We start from the raw sequence: 25,040 nt of genomic DNA on the forward strand, positions 1-25,040 counted from the left end.
TTTTCAATAGAGCACAACAACCATGTTGACACAGAGTCATTTTACTATTTAATGAATATGTATATATATAAAATACATAATTGGATGGAAGCAACACATCTCCAAAGCTGCCACAGGCAACAAAAGGCTGAAAAAGTAATTAGTACTCAAAAGAAGCAGCTACAGGCACATTTTTCAAACTAATAAATAACATGATAGGGTTTTTTTTAAGCATCTGAGAAAGTTTCTCAAGTAAAGATGGATCTACATCTACAATTTGTGTAACAATTTCAGAATTATGTTGGAAATGTAAAGAACAAGTGAAAATTACTGCATATATAATCTGAAGCAAGGCTTGTGATTGGCCACCATTACTATATAGGTTGCATCATCACCCGTTGCTTTGGCCAGAACTTGATGTAGACTCAGAAAGGCTTATGTACAAGGATAATTGGAGTCTCATATGAAAACCTGTCTTCAGTCAGACTTCCACCAAAAACAATTACTAATTATTTCTGCCACTTAATGGCTACTTTGTCAGTGTTGGGTTTTAACTATTTTATATAATAGCAGACAAGCTTTTCCATTTTTTTGTTTTTAGACTCCATCAGTTATTTTATTGCCATGTAAACTTTGGTATTTGATAATGAGGAGGTGCCAAACGAATTTCAAGTTGGTGGGATTGCTGTTTTTAAGTTTCTCATTTGGCTGGTTGTGTATTGTAACAGCTTAGTTTGGTTGTGCTGCAACCAAACCAAACTAAACTTGGTTGCATTACGTTGATGCTTTACAAAACTGTTTTTATCAGGGCGATAAATGAGGAAATCCTGCGTAATGTTGATCTAACTGAACATTTCTCAGGGCTGTATCCATTACATTAACAGTCTATAGATATCAGGTTTAAAAAGAGTATGGTTCATTTTCATGAAAGACTCACACAGTCCAAGTTTGTATTGGACTGAAAGACTGGTGCATGATGGTTATCTGAACTGACACATTTCTAATGGTGCACTGTGTTTTAATGGAAAAAGGGAAGAAAACTAGACAGGTTAAAGATCATGCATAATTCAACTTGACAGACAACTGATTTAACAGTTGTTTACATCAATGATTTTTAATTGATGCCTTTGATTTTTGATGGTGAATCTATAGGTTTCAGCTTTATTTGTTGCTGCATTTTTCAGCTATTTGCTACAAATTCTGCACACACAACTAGTGACATGATTGTAGGTGTAATATCTGGCAGTAAGGTCAAAGCAACGCAGGGTCAGTGATCTCCATTCTGAGAGGTCTTCCTGACAGCATCTGCTCTCCTGCTGGACTAGCAGGTCACCCTGTAACACAACTCTGTGGGGAAAGGCGAAAAATGGGAGAAGAGGAGAGTAAATTGGATTTATGATGACAGAAAATACAGGAGGGGACTTTTGAGTCCTCATTATGGACACTAAACAGTCTCACCTTGGCTGAGATGTACACTGTCCCTGACAGACAGGCATCTGTATGACTGTGGTACAGTTATCAATGGTGATGTTGACACTGGAGACCCTGGGAATGCATGTTTGGTTGCCTGGGGTGGAAAGACATAGTGGACGAAATAATTACTTGATCAGCTGCTGAATTTGAAAGTTTCCTGACTTTCTCTGGTTTTTATGGTAATTTGATTCTAATTGAGAGAGAAAAAAATATCAGAAAAACAGCATTTCATAGAAGTTGTAAACTGAGATGCATGTCATTAAGTGAAATAGTAATTTGATATCCTACAACGCCACAGATTGGCTGTGTGTCCATGTGACACACAGATTACAATCAATCAATTAAAGAAGCTTCTGGATTGGAACAATGGAAGAAACAAAAATGAAGCCTATGTGGCAGTGCCTAAAACTGCATTCTATCTGAAAGCCACTAGATGGCTGCAAAGGGACTTGCAAGGCTATAAAGGTCTATGGAAAAACAGCTTTCTCTATTGACTTTTGTAAAAACGTTCCTCCTGAGCTCAGCTTGTTATGTGTAGAAAGCATATCTGGCCACAGAATAACGTTCTTCTATTCAAACCTCTTCACCACCACGGGCAAGACCAAAGAGATGTACCTGGGGGCAAATGCACAGCCCCATCTTCTGTTTGCCAGTAAACAAATAAATGTGTTAGGGAAGGCTTGGAAGTAAGTGTTGCTGTGTTTGGAGGAAGGGAAATGCTGAGTGTGACTCAAAGAACAGCATCCCCACAGCCAAGCATGGAGGTTGAAACATTATGCTTTTGGGCTGGTTTTCTGCTTGACGGTAGAAGATGATTCCCAATGGACCAATGGACAGGTCCATGTAAATCTTGGACACAAGAACCTCCTTCCTTCAGCCAGAACACTGACAATGGGTCATGTATGGATCTTGCAGCATGACAATGACAAAAAACAAAAAAAAACAACATACCACCAGGGCAACAAAGAAGTGCTTCCAGCCCCCTGTCCTATGGAAAAAGCAGCCAAGCAGTGGCCATGAAATCTAAGGGATTTGGAGCATTTCTGTACAGAGGAGTGGTCCAAAATGCCTCCTGAGATGTGTATTAAATAAAATTAAAGAAATAATTATTTTACTCTGCGACATGCAGACCAAGCAAAACTTTTATGTAATACTTTTTTTTCCAAATTTCTGGTTGATATTCTGTCTCTCTCAATTAAAATGAATTTGCCATAAAAATTATGTTTGATTCTTTGTAAGTTAGCAAACTCACAAATGCACAATAGTGTTTTTTGCAAATATAGCAATTACAAATAACTACTCTATTTTGTTACTTCTGACTTTTCTTACATGTAAAGCAGCAATGTTTGTCATCCCAAATTCTGTCCTCCTAGAGAAGAAAAAAATCAATTGGCATGGTTAAATCTTTTCCTTTTTTCTAGACGATTAATAGACATTTGTAACAGGTCATCATGTGTGTGTATTTTGTCTCCCTCTTCTGTTCCCATCTTCCCCCAGGAATGTGTTTCATTCCTTGTCTTCTCTGTCATGTGCATCCGTGTCTTTTTCTTCCCCGACCCCAGTGTCAAGCCGTGTGTCTATGTCTTAATGTGCTTGCTGTTTTATTTTGACAGTCTTGCGTCCTGTTTTCAGTGTGTTTAGTTTTGCTTCCCCCATTTCTCGTCACATCTAATTTGTTCCTGACATAGATAGTCTCAAATGTGAATAAAGTTTCTGGGTTAAGAAAACATTGATTTAAATCGGCTTTCTATCTGAAGGCCACCAGATGGCAATAGTGCTATAGAAGTCTATGGAAAAACAGCTTTCTTTCTTGACTTTTGTCAACACTTTGCTGTTGAGTTTCTGGGCTCAGTCACTTGTTTTTGGTCATACTGAATAAAAGGTGAAGTCTTTTTTTTGTAAAACTGCCAGAAAATGTTTAAAAATTAAAGATTATTGCTAGTATGTAATTGGTAAATGGTAAATGGACTGGTTCTTATATAGCGCTTTTCTACTCTGTCCGAGCACTCAAAGCGCTTTATACAGCTTTATACAGCTAATTCATTCACCCAATCACACCCATTCACACAAGCACTTCTAAGCTTAAGTGCTAAGTATCTAACATTCATACACATTCACACTCCGATGGACGCATTGGAGAGCAACATGGGGTTAGTATCCCATGGTTAGTGGGTGATCCGCTCTGCCACCTGAGCTACAGCCACCCCGCAATTGAATGCTCATTGGCTAATGAGCTGTCAATCACAATCATTAGCTAGTTAGCATGTTGTTTCTTAGTCACAAGCAGACTTCGCAACCAAGATGTTAGTGGTGGAAATGTTTAACTGAAGGTTTCAAAACAGGAAACCAATGGGAGATGTGACAGTAGCTATGCCCATAATGTCTGCGGTTTCTCTGTTGGCCCTGTATTACCTCTTTGCTACATCAGATCAACTGCAAAATAAATTGAAATGTGCCATAAAGCTTTTTTGTGATAAGAGGCACTACCATCAGGATAAAGAACTTTAGAAGAAAAGATATATATATATATATATATATATATATATATATATATATATATATATATATATATATATATATATATATATATATATATATATATATATATAAAGCAAAAACACTTTTGGAAAAAAAATCATATGAAAACTGCAAGCTTTTTGATTGTGAGTGTTTCTACCTCAGGACAGCTTTCATCCAGACAGACTTTAGTCTCAGTCAGAACACCCTCCTTGCTGCAACTGAATGACATGCAGGGATGGGCAGCATCTGTCCATGTGTCCCCCACCTACACACACAGCACGGAAAACATGACATAAAACTGCTCATTTATTTTTTCCAAATCAAATTCTCACCTGTGTGTAAGGGAGAGGCAAGTAAATAGACACAACATACCTTGTATGTCTGGTCATTATAAGTGCACGTCTTCTCAACTGAAAAATAAAACGCCAACTTTTACATCCAGTTAGGTTGAGCCAAACTGACATAGAAAGGTTGAAAACTACTGTAAATTACTAACTACTGAGATGTTCAAGTCACTGCAAAGAAGTCTTTTAAGGCCACTTGCACAACAGTGGTTTCCAAGAGACAGGACAGTGCACCAGAAGAGGAGCACAGCCAAAAGAAGGCACATTTTTGTTTTATTCACAGCATTGTTTTCAACCTCCAGGGTCAGACTGTCACCAAGGAGTTTTACTTGAGCGTCTCAGAGACAACCATTCAGCCAATGCAACCTGAACTGTGGTGTTTGATACTCTATACCCCTGCAAATTCATCACCCACTGTAATTTGCCTCCCCATGACGAGGGATAGGTATTGATAAGATTTTCACGATTCCGATTCGATTCTTTATCGGTTCTCTTATCGATTCTAAGGTCGATTAGCTTAGAACTTTGTTTTATATCTTCTCTTTGAACAAGATAGAAATTTAGGAGTAACATGGCCTTACAAACCCAACAGTGAGATCTTTAGAGATCCACAGCCTACGGCTCTTCAATGGGGTGTCACAGGGTCCCCAGGAAAAAAAAATTGTAAATATAAAATAATAAAATAAATATTCTTCTGTAGCAATAATTACAATTACAGAAGAATATCCAGTAATGTCCCTGCCTACAATTAAACACATTCACTTACTGAAAATCGGGGGCATCTGCTGTGGCAAATGGGTTCAAGCCTTTTACCACAAACTTAGTCACTGCTCGGTGACATTCGTCTATCCCGGCCTGAAAGGAGACGCTACCGGTAGACTGCAGCGAGAACTGCCAGCATCTGAGCCAGACTCTGTCTCTCTCATCATGATCACCTAAACGCACAGTAATGGCAGGTTTTGTAATAAGGCAGATCGCGCTAACATAATATGCACTGTTAGTTGGTTATTTACCTGCCGCATTAACGGGAGAGGACGTGCAAACGTTACCGCTGCTGCTGGGTTGAGATTCACGAGTCCGGAGTGGAATTAAAAACACGACATTCATTTAAGGTCATCGTGTGTTTTGTGAGCAAATGCTTTTGCATATTCGTAGTGTTTCCTCCCTTAAATTAAATATCTACTATCTAAGTTGCCCTGTCGTCATCCGTTCTCGTAAAGTATAATCAAACTTTTGAGCGTTTGAGCCGCTTAGGCGCCGTGTTTCCTGCCAGGTAAGCGACGCTCCGCAACGTGGTGACGTCATTCGTGGCGACTGGAATCGATAAGGGAATCGTTTGCAAAAATGGCAAACAATTCCAAGGGATTGAAACAGTGGGAACCGGTTCTCAGCAACAACCGGGTTTTGATACCCATCCCTACCCATGACTTTACTGTTCGCCAATATATGGAAACATCTCACAAGACTAGTGGAGAGCATTTTGAGCTTTTGGCAAAGAAAGAATCCTAAAGGTGTATAAAAAAAATTAAAACATGTTCGTCTTTGTTCAATCTTTTTTCACAACATAATTTTATGTTGTTCACTCCATATACCAGAATTTTAAAAAAGCTATTGCATAAACTGGATTGAATGAAATGGAAACTACTTAAACATGATGGTGAAAAATGATGAAATGCTCATTCTTACCACACATCTGATCACCACAGCACGAGGTGGTTACCAAAACTTCGCTGGGGCCGCACAGAGGAACTGGCTTAGGAGGTTTTGGAAAACACTCCTCAGTCCGAGTCTGGTTATTACATGTACACAGGTTGCAGTTGGACACCCACACCTCACCGGGCTGGAAGAGGGGTACATACATACATTTGAATCTCAAATCTAATCTAGAGTCAGAAGTAGTCTGTTTTTTATGAGGAAAATGTGCCCACTAGTTTAGGCTCTCCTCTTGGTCCTTTGCAGTCTGTAAAGGAAAAAAAAATTCACTTATTTCCACTTCAAACATACCTAAACTAAAATCATCTCATCTCATTATCACTCTTGTAGACCATTTTACTCACAGGCACAGTCAGCCACACATATGTGTGAATGAGTTCCAGCTCTAAACAGGTTTCTGGGACAGAAACAACCCCCAGTGTTCATTTCAAGGGAAGTCCCTGGATGAGGCACTCTGAGCAGCCAAACCGAAACAGCAATAGGAAAAGTGAAACTTTTAGTAACTTACAAACCAACACTGGATTAGGTATGGTGTTAATAAAAATAAGTGTATCATTAGAAAAAGTAAAGCCTTCAAACCCTCCATAGCAGAAGTCATCATGCTTGTTATGACATTCTCTGTAAACCAGTCCGCCTGGACATGGCACAGCTGAAACATCAATTTCAAGAAAAAAAAATGAAGCAAAAACCACTACAGTCAAGTCAGATAGACACAGAATAAAAAAAATGTGCAAACTCCTCAAAGACATTATTTTATTACTGGTTTGGTGACTTTGTTGTAGAAAGTGAATGCTAAGAACAATGCTACATACCACAGCTTCCATTAGTTAGTCTTCTCCAGTCAACGCAGAAACCAGCGTGTTTACACTCCTCAGCAGTTTGTTCGAGAGCAGAGCAAGAAGCATTTGGGTTTCCGCATGAATCAAACTCACAGTTCTTCTTTTTAAAGGTTAGATTTACGTACTTGCTGCAAGTTTCAAAGACTCTGAAGAAACAGAATTGATTGCATCTTAATTGTAAGCTGTTTGATGAAGAACACACTATCGTGGAACCTACTGCAGTGTTTCCCGGCCACTGTGCTGCCGTGAGAAATGATCAGGTGTGTCGTGGAAGATTATCTGTTTCCGCCTGATTAGTACTTTAAGCGATTCGCGTGAGTAACTGGCAGAACAATTACATTCTCTTCCACTAGAGGGCAGTAAAACTACCTGCTCTAATTAAATGGCTTGCCAGCTGCCAGTAAAACAGGAGAAGACAAAAAGAAATTACATTATAGTCATTCTGTGAGCGAGACAACGCCGGGCATAATGGCAATAGATAAATATTTTACAAGAAAAAGTGTGTTTGATGGTGTGCCGTGTGATTTTCCTCATGTAAAATATGTGCCGTGGCTCCAAAAGGTTGGGAAACACTGAACTACTGTATGTCTGTGAAGGTTCTCAGTCATCCAGGTCATCGTAGTCAAAGGAGCTTGCAAAGAAAAGCGTCTGGACTTCTTTAAGTTACTTGAAGACGTTTCACCTCTCATCCGAGAAGCCTCTTCAGTTCTAAGGTCAAATGGTGGAGAGTCCCAGATTTAAACCTAGTGGGAGTTTCCCCCCACAGAGGGACAAAAGGACCCCCTGATGATCCTCTAATCGCCTGAGCCAAGGTGTGGAACTGGGTGTGGGTCCCAATCAGCCAGAGTTTCGGGTGAGCTCATTGTGAAACCTGGCCCCACCTTATCATGTTTTCCTGAGGTCAGATGGCCCAGGGTGTGAGTGGGCGTTAAGGCGTCTGGGGAGGGATCTCAAAACTGGATTATAGATGGCAGAGAGTTGGTGTCATAAACCACCGCCTCTAGTTCAAAGATGGTCGCTCACAGTGGACATAGATGGGGGGATACTCCCACTAGGTTTATATCTGGGACTCTCCACCATTTGACCTTAGAACTGAAGAAGCTTCTCGGATGAGAGGTTAAACGTCTTCAAGCAACTTAAAGAAATCCAGACGCTTTTCTTTGCAAGCTCCTTTGACTGAACTACTGTACAGCAGCTGAAAACAAGTGAAAAAAGTGCACTATTACAATTTAAATAAATGAATTCATGTACCATAGGAATTGTACCTAATTTTGTTAACTTTGCCTTTCTGCACAAAGGCTCAGTGGTGGAGGAAGTATTTATGTTTTATATCCTATCAAGTATATTCAGTTGTAACGTTATACAAATTCTCTTTTTGGACATCACTATGCTACTCTTTGTGACTATTTTAGTCTAAAAAATCAACTGCTGTCTGCTGTATTGTGGGTAATTCAAGCTCACGTTTTAATTTAAGTTTTAAAACCAACTCCCTGGCTGGAAGTGTATATTATTTTAAGTAGCTTACGCATCATGTAGGAGCTCACATAGTGGGCTCGGAAAGCAGGTGGGTGGTCTGTTAGTGGGTACGAAAGTCTGCTTAGAATGACAGGGGACATCCCTTGGTGCAAAAACATCTGCTGGCTTCAGAGGATCCGGATACACCCAGTCATAGCTCGTCTTATCACAGCAGCTGTCCTCCTCTATCTGCCCTCCTTTACGAATACACGATGCTCCACCACACACACCTGGAGGGGCAATTAAGACGTGAGCATGAAGATGTGACAGGAGACTTCTAATAGACACTCATACACTGCAGATGATATTTGTTGTCCCTTGTAGGCTTGTGCTGAGAACAGCTTGAGTCCTTATTGGGCAACATGTTTGTTTTCTTTGCCACTGTGAAAAAAATAAGCTTTAAATTGAGACTGTCTGATAGGTCACGCTACACACATGCATGCACGTGCACAAACACAAACACAAAACACTTAATAATGCCACACTAGACCAGGGGTGTCAAGGCCAGAGGGCCTCTCCAATGGCCATTTATATCACATTAATTATTTAACAGAAAAACAATTAAATGACAGAAAATTTACAGTATTTTCATTATACTCACCACATTGCCCCTGGGTGTTTTGGAGGAAGTGTTCCATGGCCAGACTGACCACCAGGGTGTAAAATGGAGTGAGGGAGACAAAAGAGCGGATCTCTGGGAGGTGAATAACCATCTTGTACCATGTGGTTTCGAACCTGAAACCATGCTCTTCATACGGTGGCTGTATGATCACGTTGTTTAGCGTGGCCTAAGCCAGATTGGATCAGGGTCAAACAATAAAACTAGAACAAAACAACTTGAAAACAGTCATACAGATAACTTCTGATTATCAGCAGCAGTAATAAATATGAGGATTCATGGCGGCAACAAGTATAAATAAAAGAGCACTGTAATATATCCTACTTGTACTGAAAACAAATGTGGAACGATAGTCAGTGTAGCCACATTGTTCTGATATTTCAGGATGATGCCTTTAACACAGGAGCCATAGAAACCCGGCACGCAATGGAAGTTGTCCACAACAATGGTCAGATTATGGCGTGGTGACTGCTCCTCCATCAATATATAGGTGCCTTGATTCAGGAAATCAAAGTCTACTCCTTGGAAAGAGATGTAGTGGGGATCCCCATACAGCTCACATTGGCCTGGAATTAATACAGGAAAAAATACGATTTTAGTCCATCTATGCATGGAACATGTGGAGATTAGAATATTACTTTACTGTTACTATTCATAACCATTATCATTACTGTTGTATTACTTATCATTTATCATTATCATTTCATCAGAGCATTTATTGAAGCTGTTGATGTTACATTAAAGTTTGTATTTCAGGTGTGAGCATAATTACATAATAATCTTTCATTGCAGGTGCAACTGTAATCATGTTATACACATATTGCATTTTTGTGCTAATTAACCTCTTAAACCCCAAGCCTAACTGATCTCCTGCCTTTTGCCCCCGTATCAGGGGGCGTTGGGGCTTAAGAGGTTAAAGGGTTGTAGCTCGGTCAGTTAATTGATAATGGTCTGAAGCTTTGGTCAGCGCGACGTCTGGCCGATCAATTGGAAAATCTATCGAGCTAATGAAAGGATTGCATACATGCTTACAATACAATACACCACATATAACCTGTAAACAGAATAGAGGCCTGTGTGCACTCAGCAGCCTGCTGCATTGGAGTCTGCCTGGTAACAGATGACTCAAACGGAGTCAGGAAGTATACTTCTAGAATGTCTTTGGTTGTATCCCAATTCAGGGTCTGCAGCGTTAAAGTACGCAGCCTCAACGATCCTCAAGGGCCGCGTACTTAAAGACCGCTAAGGCCGGAAGTGCGAGGCTTGTGAAATGAGACGGTCTAGCCTCCGTTGCGCTGCCCAGGTTGCCTAGCAACCATGATACTAACAGCTGGAAACATTTCATACAGCATTGTTTGACAGAATATTTTAAAGTAAAGGCTTTAAAACCAAGTTAGTACAAACGTCACTAATGTCTCATAACTTTGCCGACATGTGGCCAGCAGTAATGTTTTAATGTTCTTTGTTATTAAACATTTGCACATAAATAAGTGACATAATATTCAGTACTTACTTAAAGTTTACTTTTCGGGCGCCCCTCATCCGCCGTTTTTTTCGGCAAAATTATCCACACCCACCACCACGCTATGCATTCTGGGATATGTTGGGCCACGAAGTCTACACCGCCACGTCCTTAAAATTCAGGGAAACGAAGGACGCATTTGAGGGCCGCATTTCGAGCAGCCTTCGAATTGGGACAGCCTTCGTCGCGTCGCGGTGACGTAATCGGCCTTAAAATGCGGCCTTTAAGGCTGCAGACCCTGAATTGGGATACAGCCTTTGTTTGTCGAGTGAGGTCATGCACTGAGGTCAAGACACATAGGTTGCCTGTATATACACAGTATCTAGACTTGTTTTGCTCGAAACTGCGAAGTTGTTTTACCTGCATACGTGACAGTTTAGTTCCACAGATAAGTGAAGTGCAGTAAATGAAATAAGAGGAAGCATCTGGCGGTGGCGGAGGAACAGAGGAAGGAACTGTTTTTTTTTTAATGTGTCCAAGCTTGGGATTACTGGAACTGATGCATTTTATCTATCTGCTTCGACGCACAAGGGGCGTTATATTTCCTGATACCCTGATGTTATAAATACGACTGCTCGTTTATTGTTCTGAGAAGATCGATGCTATTTGGGTGATCGTGCTCGGCTTCCCACATATATGTGTTTAAATAAATGGACCTCAAGTCGTTTGTCTTTCACCTCAAATCACGAATCAGGACGAACACATATAAGCCACTTTGGATAGATTGAAACTACTACTGTGATGATCACTGAATGTTTCCTCTAGTACCATCATCTGGTCAAATATGTAAGACCAAAGAGGTCTGAATGTTGATGTTAACAAGAGCCAATCAATGAAAGAGCTCCTATGTGGGTGGTTGTATACTATTAATAGTATCCAGCAGATACCTCAGCTTGAAATGATCCACTACACTGAGCACACTGATTCAGTAAGACGTCCTGATGTTTTGCAAAGAAGCAGACTAAACAATAAAAAAGTAATCATAGTTATAACGACAGACTAAGATACACTTACAGTCACACTTCCATGTTTCACAGCATCCTTCAGAGACCTTTGTGATCTGGTCTCTGGGACAGGTGGGAATTTTGGGCTCTGGACAAGTTACTGGGGTCAATACAATCTTCCCACTGACACAAGTCTTATGGTAGCAGTCCTCTGTCCATGTCTCACTGCAAGCCCAGCGTTTATTCTTCTTGAAGTCTACACATTCACACACTGGTAACGTGTAGACACAGTTGGAGAAGAAAGCAAACAGAGAACACTTTGAAAATTAGCTTCAATCACTTAGGGAAGCGACAGTTTGAATCGCCGAAAAGTTAAAACATGAGCTGAAAAGTTACCCTGCGATGTGGAGCTTTTTGTTTGTGTTGATCCTGCGCCAACAGTGGTTGGTCCTTTTGAACTCCTGGAGTCTGTGGTAGCTGCTGCCACTGAAGACGTGGAGCTCATTCTAGTTGTAGATGATGTGATTCGGGAGCTTGTAGTGGCTGTTGTGTTGGTTTCTTTTGGAAGTTCTGACGTTGAAGTTGCAGCTGAGGTGATCATTGGCACAGTGGTCGTGGAAGACATTGTTGATACGTTTTCAGTGGTCGTCAAGCTTGTAGGGGTGGTAGTTGGCAAAGTTGAGCGGGTTTTAGTAGCTGAAGTAGTGTTAGTTGTCACTGTGGAGTTTGTAGTGGGCATTGTTAACAACTTTTTGGTAGTAGGTGAAATAGCTGAAGTCAGTGGTACAAAGGTGGAAATTGTTGACCATGTTTTAGTGGTACCTCTCTCTGTTCCAGTTGCTGGAGATAGAGGAGTTAGAGAGGTCGCTGCACCTGTTGTAGCAGTGAGTGTGAAGGTGATGGTGGACCATGTTTCAGTGGTAACTGGAAAATTGTTAGTGGGTATCACTGGTGTGGTTGTCTTTAAATGCACGGATGTTTCACTGGTGATTAAAGCCGTTGTTTTCACATTTGTAGATGTGTTGGCAGGTGTATTTGTAGAGGGAGGTGGTCTGTCTGTGTGGAAAACGTAATTTAGGATAGTCAGAAAAAAATTAATTAATTTAGTAACAAGTTATGCACGAATAAAATTCTTACTTACGACAATTAATCGCTCCATTTTCGCAGCGGCTGGATAAAATAAAAGACTGAAGTTACCAGGTGTCAATGTAATTGTTAATGTAATGTCTGGCAAAGCAGTTGTGTGTCTAGTCACACTAAAATGTACACAATGTGTACACTCACCATGCAGAAGAGTTCAGCATGACCAACTGTCCTGGGTGAACAACGGTGGCATTGAAATAACAAGAGCAGTTGCTCACTGTAGTGCATTCACCAGTATTATGATCATAGTATGGCGCTTCATTTGGACATCTAGGATAACAGCCTTTGCCAATAGGAGAAAGAAAAAATAATTAGCTTACACCTAAATGCTATAGAACATAGAGTGCTGTTGTTGTGGTATTGTTTTTCTTGTTCTTGTTTTTAACAGGTGGACTGATAAATTTAATCTAGTAAATTAGTCAATCACTGGTTTGTTTGAGGAGTGACCTTGAGCCACGTAAGATCTCTTTATTAGTCGACTGGAGAGACCTGGGAGCTGAATGTAAATAAATAAGACTGCTAATATAAGCTGAGGTCTGCCCATTAGGAGCCTTTAAACTGTCAGGAAAATCTTAAACTGACTTCTAAAAGGAACAAGATGCCAGGAATCAAGTGACAGGCTCATGTTTGTTAGCACCAGTCCGCACTGTCACATGCTAACAGAAGGGAAGATAAATAGGATTAGGGAGTTAGAATTATCCAGACATTAATTAATAAAGGCATAAATGAGTTTTCCCACATTATGGAAAGAAAAAAATGATTGGATTTTGGTTCTTACCCGATAGTGGCTCATTTTGACCACAGAATTAATTTGTCAAAGCAAAGCTAATAAACTAAATTACCAGCAAAAACACTTTGGATGCACCAAAAATGGTAACCTCAGTTTATCCTTTAATTGGAGGAAGTTATTTGGTATTTGACATTAAACATCTTCAACACAACCCAAGAGAGTTTGTAGGGAATCCTGGAATTTTAGTAGGTAGGTGTAGCTGTAAGTCATCAACATAGAAATGAAAGGAGATGTTGTCATGTACTGTGTGGCAGGCAGGACACAATGTGCAAACTCCAGGAGACAAAAAAGTGCACTCAACACCACTTTATTGCTGAACACACTATAACTAAACAGGCTGGCAGACAGAACACACAGGGTAGGATGAGGAAGATCACAACACAGACTAAGGAAAACACAGAGGGAGCAATCGGGAAACGGGAGACAGGAGGGAAACACAGCTGGGACAAATCAGACCTAACGAGACAAGGGAAGCAAACCAGACACACACTAAGGCTATGTTCACACTGCAGGTCTTAATGCTCAATTCCGATTTTTTGATCAAATCCGATTTTTTTGTCTGCTCGTTCACACTACAAATAAAATGCGACAGCAAACGTGCTCCAGTACCACATACGAAAGTGACCCAGATCGGATTTGAAAATATCGGATTTGTGCCGTTCACACTGTCACACCAAGATCGGATATGGGTCGCATAGGGTCAAAAAAATTGGATTTGATGCACTTTCGCCTGCAGTGTGAACGTAGCCTAAGTCACAGCATATAAACAAACAAAATCAACACCACTGGGTCACTAGACCCAAGTACCCTAACAGATGTTATGCATTGTAATAATATTACCAAGTGAACAGAAGAGAGTTGGAAACCTGATGGATCCCACAACAAACAGCAGAGAAACCTTTTATCTGTCAATACTGTGCTGTCCACGGAAAGACATGCATTTCCCTCTGATACAAAATCAGCTTGTATCAGATTTCGTCTTAAACTCATTTCTGAGCCTGTACATCAATACCAGTCACAACCAAACCCAGCTGCTCACCATCATTTGAAGATCCACTACTGCATACCATGTATAATTCCCAAACATGCTTTTTATTGACATATGTTACGTCACGTTACCTTCAAGCTTGTAAGCGATGTCATTTCTTTTGCCGCAACTTCTCATTTTACCACAGACTTCATAATGCCACACATTCTGTCCCGGCTTGTTATAGTAGTCGCAGTAAATTGCTAATATGTCACAGTAAAAGAATAATAACATAAGTTATTGCATAACACAACACATATTATATAATATTATATACTTTTTAATTGTTAATTGGAATAGATGCGCTATAATATTCATTCTTTACAAACGAAGTCTTACAGCTGTCTCTCAAGTAATGACATAAAAATGCAGCTTTAACTGTTATTTAGACATACAATAAGTAAAGAAAAATGGTCCTAACTTACGACACAGGTCAGGTGTTCTCCACTTTACACAGACATCCTGGTCACTGCAGGCCTCTGCATAAGCTGCCACAGCTGTGCAGTAGCCCAGGAACTTCCCTTCAAACTCACAGGAGCAGGACTCAAGCAAGCAAGCCTGATAGTAAGGATCTGGGTTCACCTGGGGATTTGAGAACATCAACAGTGGGGTTTTTAATGGGCAAATTCTAATAAATGACCCATAAGATCTAAGTTCTTTAACTTTATACCAATGCATTTTGCAGGATGTTGATGTTATAGAAATTCTATTTTTAAAAAAATGCATACTTTTATGTGGCAGTCTTTGAAAGTGTCTCCTTTAATAATCATACAGCGCCGCTGGGCCCAGGCTGAGCAGTAGGAGTTGCGATCACATGGAAATATATCAGCAGTTACATCAGAACAAGGAGGAGTGGCTGCCTTCCAGCTGTTTCCAAAGGCCATCGGACTGGATCCCACTGAAAACAGATTTTTTAAAAATGTATTTATTTTTATTTTATTTTATTTATGATAAAAACAGAGAGAAAACTGATTTACCTGCTGAGCCACTTATCTGCAGGTCGTTCATCTCATTGGAGTCAAAATTCCCACACAGGCCGCAAACTTTGCTCTGCAGGTGAGGTTTTTTTCTTCAGTTTTAATAATTATAAGTATGGGTTTTATGATAATAGAATGTGAAATTGTATAAAATCTGCTTTTAAAAAAGCACTTTCCAGCATTTTTCCATTGTACGAATATAAATCTTATAATAATTCCTCACCCTCCAGTTTTCATGCAGCTTTATGGTGAGCCGTGTGTGTTTGTCCCAGATGAGAGTGATCCCGCTGCTCGGCACTGACACTATGATGTAGAGTCCCACAGTGTCGATACTGTAAAGTGAATTTTCCTGCATTGTAGAGTCTTGTTGTAGGTTTTTGGTCACCTTCATGTCACTCAAAGTCACGGTGACTTTGCCCTTGTTGGGTCAAAGCAAACGAATTACAATCCATATTATTTGACTGTGTAAAATGATCACTATTACTGCCTCTACTGAAGGTCGTCTTTACAGTTAATAGAAGATGGATTTGATCAAATTAGTAAAAGATAAGGAGGCAAATAAATAAACTGACATTATAACATGGTTAGATAATAATTCATTCACCTGCAGGACCAGGACAATGGAGTGAGAGCAGGTGAGCACCTTTTCACAGCAGGGTACGCGCTCCACTCTGACAGAAAACGTGCCCTTTGTATTTCCACAGTAATCCTGACATAAGAGCCAAATTACAGTAAATAGCACAGCTATAAAGAGATCCATATTACATTCAAGCTTTCTGCACTCTGTCACTTTCTATTGTATTTTTATGTCACTTTTTTGGTGGGGAGGGTCTCACCTCTACAAGTGTATACTGACAGTGTCCACTAAATCGATACCATTTAGCGTCAAAAGTCTGATAATGTCCATTTCCATAGACTTGACATGTCCCAGGACACGGCTCGTCTTTGCAGTCCCACTGACCCTGACCACAGACACTGTAAGATAAAGTCATAACACTGAGTTTACAGAAAAACAAAACTTTGCGACTGAACCGGTAAAGTAGCGTTACCATTTTTTACAGTTGGTTTTAACAGTCTCTCCTGCCCTGAAGACTTTCCCACTGTACACACAGGTGCAGTCGTCCCGTGATACACAGTTTCCATGGTGATCTTCATATTGATCATGTGGGCAGTAACAGCCACTCTCACAAGCTATGATGGCAAACTGGACATGAAAGCAGAAAATGACTAATTAGCAATTCGCAACTAATTAAACTGGTTTTTGTTGTGTTAGAGCTCCAATTTAGCCACAGAATAACTACACAAAAGTTAAAATAAGTAGTAGTTGTAACTGCTCTGGAGTGTATCACCAAAAAATATGTCTCACGCTATAAAATAATATGAATCTTTTTTGATGGTAAATGAATAACACAGGTAGCTATTCATAAAATCATCACCCTTAGACTTACCAGTGGTTTGCTGAGACTCGCACATGTTTTCTGAGCCGTCTGAATCGGGTGCTCTGAGCAGTGCACGCAAACCTTCCCATTCCTGCATCCTAATGAAATCATTCAAGACACATTGGGCAAGTGTACAGTCCAGAAAATGTTCAAATCAAAACAGTTTTGAAACCTTTACTGTATTCACATCAATTCGTACTTATTTTTTATTTTTGGTTGGACCAAAATAGATTTACCACAATCCGTGGAACAGGTCAGTTCTCCATTTTCACACAGGCTGCAATTTGACAAGTAAAATGTTGATAAATGATACTGTATCATTTTAAATACCTATAAATACTGTGTTTAGAGGGTCATCTCACCAATGATGTCCATCGATAACAACCGGCCCTGGTGGACTTACACCACCACGATGGTGGCATTCACAGTCTGCCTTTGGAGTGCAGGTGTTTCCTTGGTTTTGGTATGTTCCTTCTGGGCAGCCACAGCCCTCCACAGAAGCATCATCCACTCCACATCGAGGGTCAGACTCAGTAATGGAGCGGCATGTACTGTTACAAGCTCGGATGTTGTAGAAGAACTCTTGGTTCTTTGGACATGTCGGAGCTGTGAGACAACAATGTGATGAGCACGAATGGCACTTTTTTAAAAGTCATTTGTCACATTTTCTGCTGCGCAAAGTTCCACAATATTTGCTTCTTTCAAAAATTCAAACACTTCAGACAGACTTTTACATTTGTAGTGTACACAAGTTCTTGAAAACATGAAAAACATTGATTTCATCTTTTCTGATTAGTTATTTTTGAATTAAAAAAAATCTCAGTACTGGCTCTTCTCCACAAAGTCTAAACCTAATGTGTCTGGTATTAACATTATTAATATATTCAATATATTATGTAACCCTTTGGTATGTGAACTAAAGCTTACTTACTGCAGTTGGCAGCTTTCCTCCAGTCACCGATCAAAACCCCAAGACTCGCACAAGCTTTGGCGTAGCTGTCTAATGCAATGCACAAGCACCTCTGCACATCGTTGCCACAATTACAGGTTCTTTGAATACAGGCCTGCCAGCAAATACAATTTTCACCTTAATATTGATAAGTCAAATTAACTTATACAAAGTTGCTGTTTGCTCATAATGCGTGCTTACTGCGTAGTATTGATCCGGTGGCAAATGGACATGGCACTTAGCAAATATGGCAGTCGCGTTGATCAGCACAGAGCACTTTTCATCAGCAAATATTTCTAGAAAATGAAATTTTAGTTTGTAAACATATCTTGTGGGGATTTTTTTTTTTTACTGTATCACAGGCAAGCATGCAAACTACCAATAAAAATCTATGCTGCCTTATAGTTCACACTACAATAATTATTGATATGAAAACCAAAATGTCAATTTTGTTGTCAAGCTGAACTCCACTATAATTCCAGTTGTGCATTGCAGTGTTTGAATGTATACATGCCTTTTCAGTCTTTGTTACAGTTATAATATTAACTGGTACCATTGTGAGTGTTGATGCATGTACTGGGTATGTTCACAGTGCAAGCGCCCAGACTCCAGGACAGAGCAAAAGGTTCAGCTGTGAGCTCGATGATGCCGCTGCTGCTGGTGAAGTCGTCTGTGCTGTCACTGTTGCCGTTGCCACAAAGACCTGAACGACAGACTGACTGATCAAAGTGGATCGTGCCAACCAATGATGCTGTTTAATGTGTTATCACCAGCGTGTTTCCAACCTGAAATGATGCCCTTGTGTTTCCTAGGAGCAGAGATGTAAAGTTGGATTTCAGGTGACATCTGGAGTTGGAGCTTAATATCAGAGGATGTCAAGACTTGAATGTACATAGAGGACTGCCAGAAAACCTGGGCCCTATCTAAAAGGTAATCGGTAAGATAATATAATGTTAGTAATTAAGGCATTAAGGCATGCATCTATTACAAGGTTGCTAGACAATTTATATGAAATTACCAGCCTGATACAATTCACTAATCTCTTGGTCTCCAACTTTAGCCTTGTTGTTTGTGAATGTATATGTTTCCTGAAAATAAAAACCAGTATTCAAGGTTACTTTTTATGCTTGCTAGTTAGATGTTCAATGGTTTTAATTTCAGTGCTGAAAGACTGTCTTTACCTGCAAATGCTGGAGGAAAACAGCTTGTATTGATGGATCCTTTTTAGAAAATGTAATTATTACTGTCCAGTTGAAGCCCTGCATGTGTCCATAAACGATTAAACCAGCAGTTATTAGCACAGGCAACTTGAGAAGATTCATATTAATGAAAAGGGGAGGAGGACAAATTACCTGTAATGCTAGGTATGTACATTTACCAGGGACAGTGTACTGTTTGCCATCAAATGTTGACACAAACTGACCTTCAATCTGACATTTAATTGGGCAGTTTTCAGAGCAACGCCACTTCCCACCTTCACACAAACTGGAGACAGGGTTGATGAAGAGGTTTAAATAATTTCAATTCATTATTCACAAAAAAATCCTCATAAATATAAATCCCTTTATCTGGGTCCTTACCATGACTGACACTTGGTGCTACGTTTCTGTCCAGTTAAATAGGTCCTGCCAGCGAACACACAGGTGCAGTTTGACACATTCACACAGTGGAAGCCATCCAAGTGATCATTAAGCACTTTGCCTACGCACATGTTCAGTACAGCCTTAAAATGTGGCAAGCCAGCAAACAACAACAAGAACAAAACACATCAATGATTTATACCCTGGGGAAATTCTGGCAAGGCTCACCCTCTGGGCAGACGCAGGAACTGGTGATATCCTGGCTGGAAAAATGGGGGTTTGGGTTGGAGCAGGTAGGAACAAATGCAGCACCCTCTTCTTCATAAAGCAGTGCTCCCGGACAAGTTGGTCGAGCTACATTCATCCACCAAAACAGGGACAGCTACATCAAATTATGGTGAGTACAGGATATGCCACTTATCGTTATTAATATTAGTATTTTAAACAATTAGTTACCACACTGGGTCACAGATCTCCATTTCTCCCACACATTACTGCTTTTTCCACAGTGCAGAACAATCTCTTTAAAGAAAGCACAGCCGATGTGTTCACTGTTTTCATATCCGTAAATGTTTTTGTGACACAGCTGGAAGTAATGAAGCCGACTTGATTGCAGACAGCCCAAAGTGTAGGAGAAGAATTGTTCACATACCTGGTAGTTTAAAAGACATACTTACATTTTATTTGAAAACTGTAAATACAGTTGTCTCAGAAATTCAGATTCATAACGACGGCATAACTGACCCGTTATAATGTGTTAGTGAATCATCTGTCTATTTTTCAAATTTGTATACAGAAACAAAATTACAAACAAAAAAAACAAGTTAATGTAAACCACGTGAACCTACTGGATTAGGAACAGAGACAGGATCCCTTGTTTGGCACGTGTCATCTGTAAGCGCGCTCTCTCTGATCAGCTGCTGCTCATTGCCTAGATTCATGAAAAGGTGCATTCTTTGAGCAAAGTGTCTGTAAACAACTGTTATCATTTGCAAACAAAACCTAAAATATTCCTATAAAGTGTCACGGTTCTGGGTCAGTTTGACCCAGTGTAACGGAGTTAAAAATACATCAGAAAAACGTGCACTTACCTGTTCTTAATTATTATTTTAAGTGTGAATTTTATCATTTTTTTTATTGTATTTTATTTTGAAAACCCAGAAACCGGATCTCACTCTAACGTTTAGAAGCTGCTAAGGCTTCCGCTCCTCACACCGCGCGCTTGCACTGTGAGGGTAAGTTCTGTAATGAAAGGCTCTGGCATTTTTATGGTTTCTGGTGTGAATGTTGTTACATAAGTTGTACTTGTCGATGTATATAGGTTCATATTGATATTAGAAAGTTTCTGTGTAACCGAAACAAAGGCTGGTTGCTGTTAAACAGTGTTTCTGCCGTCTTTATGCTCTTTGGCAGTAAGCTTTTGTCAGCCCCCTAGTGGTTGCTGCGCATAGCAGGAAATGTGTTTGATTTACTGTTTTTCTGTGCTTTTTGTGATGTTGTTTTACATTGTAGGAGCTACAATTGCTAGTACCATCAGAAGACACCTGTTGAGTGTGTTTTATGTCTTCTGCAGGTACGTGAGCTTGTTAACAGTCATTTTGTCTGTAAAGCACAAGCAAGTGGAAATGTAATGCGCTACTGTTAAGTTGTCCACTAGAGGAAAATGTTTAGCCGGTGATACTTCTGTTATCCTGTTATTTTGTTTTATACGATTGTGAAATGTATTTTATTAGTCATAAGATTTATTTTTTGTATACAAGTTCAGTGTGACAGACTGAAAAATGGGAGAAATTATTATTTTCCATCTTTTCTGTATTAAAAAGTTAATTGTAAGTCTGTTGAGACAGCGCGCGCTTGCACTGTGAGGGAGCTACAATTGCTAGTACCATCAGAAAACACCTGTTGAGTGTGTTTTATGTCTTCTGCAGGAATAAATCGTGAAAAGCCAACCTTTCTGAGCGTCTGTGATTTTTGAAGAGCTGGAAGCGTTACACCAGTATTTTGAGTTGTTATGTTTTGGTTTGTTTTTGCATTTTGGATTCTTTGCTTATTATTATGCTGATTATTATGAATCTATGTTTCAGTTATTCTTGTTTAGGGATTAGTTCGTAGGTTTTGTGTCCTCATGTTTATTGCAGGTTTAGTTCAGTATCTAGTCTGTCTCTGTGTCGTGTCTGCGTTTTTGTTTAGTGGTGTCTTGTTTCCTGTTTTACTCTGAAGGTTCATGTTCCTGTCTTATGTCAGTGTTTCTAGCTTTGTTCCCCCTGTCTCATTAGGTCTTATTCCTCCCAGCTGTGTTCCCCTTCTGTCTCTAATTCCTTGATGACTTCCTCAGTGTATTTTAGCCCAGTGTGTCTTCGTGTCAGTGTCGCGTCGTCTGTTCATACACATTATTATATCTAGCTGCACGTCATGATTCTAGTCTGCAAGATTCGGTATTGGACATGTTCATAGTCACTTTCTCCAGTCATGTTTCCCTGCACCTTCATGTGCCAGTACCGGGATCTCGTTCACAGTTTTTCATGTCGTGTTCATAGTCTGTCCACAGTACTTCGTCATAGTTCAGTCCTGGTCTTCGTTCATAGCCTTAGTTACTCCCAGTTTAGGTTTTTAGTTTTGTCATTCCCATAGTTTATGGTTTGTTATTTTGCCTTCTGTATCAGCCCTGATTAAAGGCTCGCTTTGAGCTTAGCACAAGTTTTGCCTCCAGCGTCTGTGTCCGAACCTGGGTCCACCAAACACACTCTCCACACGGTCTGCCCTTGCGGGCCGTGACATAGTTTCTGGTTATCATTTAGGTCACACCTGTTACGTTGCATTTTCCACACAGTCCAGTCATGTCAGTGCTCAGCTCCTGCTCCAGCTCAACCTTGACAGCAGATCAAATAGTAATTTTAGGAGTTGCACTTATTGATTTAAAATGCATATATGTGTGTGACTGTGGTTAAGTTTTCCCTCACCTTGAGAGTGTCTATTCCTCCAGCTACACTGTGCCAGGTGACTGAGAGAGGCAGCAATGAGCTCCTCAGTTTAGTGTAGATGCCGTACTGAAAAATATGCTGGTAGGTGTGATCATATGGAAAGGAAACACTGTAAATAGATTAATACACAGAAACATGTGAGGTTGCCTTAACAATGCAAATTATTAATTACTGCACTGGACTATCACAGATATTATCTTTCCCAATATGTAACTTAGGTGTAACTTAGTAAACTACCATTACTGATTACGTTGTAATACAGCTATCCAGGGTGAAATACAGCTTTGACAAGTGAATAAAGTCAATTGGCCCAGTGTTTTGATTTTTGTATCATTAGTATTATTATTATTATTGATTTAATGATTTCATCATGGGTTATGTCCACTAATGCTTTGGTTTCTGTTTTGTACTCTAGCCCTCCAATTCTTCGTGGCTTGTGAATTCTAGTTCTTGGGTTTTGTTCTCGTGCCCTCGTGTTTAGTGTAGGTTTAGTTCAGTCTCCATGTTTATTATCTTGTTCCCCCCAGTCATTTGTGTCTCTCGTCCTTCCTGTCCACGTGTTCCTTGTTCCCTCTGTTCTGTATTAAGTATGTGCCTGTCATGTGTTTCCTGTTTTATTTTGATAGTCCATGCCCTGTGTCCAGTGTGTCTGGGTTTGCTTCCTCGTTAGGTGTGATTTGACCCAGCTTTGTTACCACCTGTTCCCCATCCTTTCATTGTCCTGCCTGTGTATTTAAGTCCTGTGTTTCTCTCTGTCAGTGTCGTGTCATACCCTCACTGTGCTGTGACTTATTTCTCCTCCGTGCTCCTCAAAGTTTTCTAGCTCTGGTTCTTAGTTTCGTTTTCTAGCTTCCCAGTGTCTTCATTCCTTCCTTCCTTAGGATTTTTGTTTTTAGTAGTTTTTTGTTACAACACAATAAAGCTACCTCTGTAAGTTTTTATTCTGTGTACTGTGAGCCCGGCAATTAAGTCCTTTATCCTGCCTGCCACACAGCGAACCATGGCAAAACTGAACATTTTTTAATATTAATAATTTGCATGACTAACTGCATCTAATATTTTCTCTTTTTTGTTTATTATTCGTTCATTTAAAAATTCTTTCTTTTCTCTGATGTTTAACAATCTCAACTGACTTTACTTGATTTTACCCAACTTAGACCGAATTAATCCAACCTGGCGGTAGAGATTATTCTGACTTCACCTACATACGTCTACATAAAATTCAAATACTTTGTTTGTTATTTATGATTCTGTCATTATCATCTGAGATATTAAAAAGCAGAGATCAATTTTGTAGGAATGCCACCATCATTGCCATCACTTTTGGCTAATAAAATGTGGTTTCACATTACTTTACATTGTTTGGATTTGGACAAAGAGGTTGGATATTTTCTGTTAAACATCATTTTCGCTCTTTTTTTTTTTTTTTTTTTTTCTGCCCTGTTATTACATTTTTTTTAAAAATAAATAAAAATACAAACATAATAAACAGTGTACCTTAAAATTACAGAACATAGTTGCATTGACCTTTTGACCTGCTGTTAGCAAAATACCATGCATGAATCACTCATGAGATTTCTGTATGCTACATTGGTCCAAGCATGAAAATACCAGTTTGTTGCTGTAACACTGCACACTATGCCATGTGGCAAATATTGAGGAGAAAATTTTAAATACACAGACTAATAATACATGAGATATTTATGTAAACCAGAATTTGGATTACTGTACAGCTATTTTTGTATCAATGATGAACTATCTGAGTGGAGTTTGGACCAAACCTTTTGTCCTCTACCAGTATACGTCCATTCTGCAGAACAGTCCTGACTTTGTTTATGATTATCTCCACTTGGACCAGCAGCCCGCTGTTCCCTCGACGTATGGTGATGTCACATTCAACTCGGTTGTGGATGAAGTGGGTGAGAGTAAACGGGCAATTGGACCGCACATAAAAAGCTGAATCTTTAAATGGCTCGACAACACCACTACCAAATGTCCTGCAAGTGTCTGATCACAAAAACAGTCAGTTTAATAAGGCTTCCTAAGAGTGGACCTCGAATGGATTTAACAATAAAGCAATGCATATGTGAATCATTTACTGTGTAAGACTAATAGTTTTCAAATGTTATCTGATTTTGTAATTCTTTCCAATGCTGTAGTTACCAATGCTATTTGTTTATTTATTAAATCAGAATTAATTACAAAATCTAAAATCTAGTCCTTTACTAGCCTTGAATCATGTCAATTTATAGAACAATATATGATTTTAAATAAATCAATCAAACATTAAACAAGATAAAAAAAAAAAATAGAAAATAATCAATAACAACATCATGAAGAAAAACTGCATACTTACATTTCTGAATTTCACTTGTCACAGATTCAAATGTCCTAGAAACTAAAACAAAAATTTATTTTCATGATTTATTTAAACATGTCCAGTAAGACAATATTTAGACTATAGCAGCCAGAAAAAAGGCTACTTTTAAGAAATATGGCAAGAAGTTAAACTGTAAAAAAAGAAAAGGCCAAATTAAAATTTGTTGGATTGGCATTTTACTAATTTTTCTCTTTCTTTTTTTTTTTGTCAGCGGACAAAATAAAATGAAAATGTTAAATTAAAAGAATGTGCCGTACCTGAGGACAGTATAAAGCAGACGGTCACTATCCATCGCAGTGAGCTCAT

The 25,040-nt window shown here is 39.5% G+C and overlaps 1 protein-coding gene across 1 annotated transcript; it reads right to left on the reverse strand.

The window, feature by feature from the left end:
• LOC102794274 (mucin-6-like) lies at nt 1–25,040 on the reverse strand. The gene is made up of 44 exons (XM_087831038.1): nt 24,992–25,040; nt 24,136–24,361; nt 22,334–22,463; nt 22,179–22,242; nt 20,222–20,304; nt 19,830–20,025; nt 19,602–19,727; nt 19,374–19,494; nt 19,146–19,278; nt 18,975–19,052; nt 18,812–18,881; nt 18,579–18,716; nt 18,347–18,496; nt 17,995–18,089; nt 17,776–17,908; nt 17,207–17,450; nt 17,081–17,121; nt 16,854–16,942; nt 16,455–16,609; nt 16,242–16,380; nt 16,010–16,114; nt 15,629–15,823; nt 15,406–15,478; nt 15,157–15,326; nt 14,854–15,010; nt 14,521–14,631; nt 12,753–12,894; nt 12,610–12,638; nt 12,291–12,524; nt 11,865–12,185; nt 11,539–11,739; nt 9,327–9,568; nt 8,985–9,171; nt 8,394–8,613; nt 6,842–7,014; nt 6,609–6,678; nt 6,374–6,483; nt 6,245–6,276; nt 6,003–6,156; nt 4,345–4,382; nt 4,130–4,237; nt 2,782–2,821; nt 1,438–1,546; nt 1–1,326 (listed from the first exon to the last, which is right to left on the reverse strand). The coding sequence occupies exons 1-44, from the start codon at nt 25,038–25,040 to the stop codon at nt 1,164–1,166; spliced, it is 5,844 nt and encodes a 1,947-aa protein (XP_087687164.1). The 3' UTR covers nt 1–1,163.

This window comes from Neolamprologus brichardi, chromosome 17 (genome assembly GCF_056152115.1).
Source record: "Neolamprologus brichardi isolate AB-2024 chromosome 17, ASM5615211v1, whole genome shotgun sequence".
In the NCBI taxonomy this organism is placed as follows: Eukaryota; Metazoa; Chordata; class Actinopteri; order Cichliformes; family Cichlidae; genus Neolamprologus; species Neolamprologus brichardi.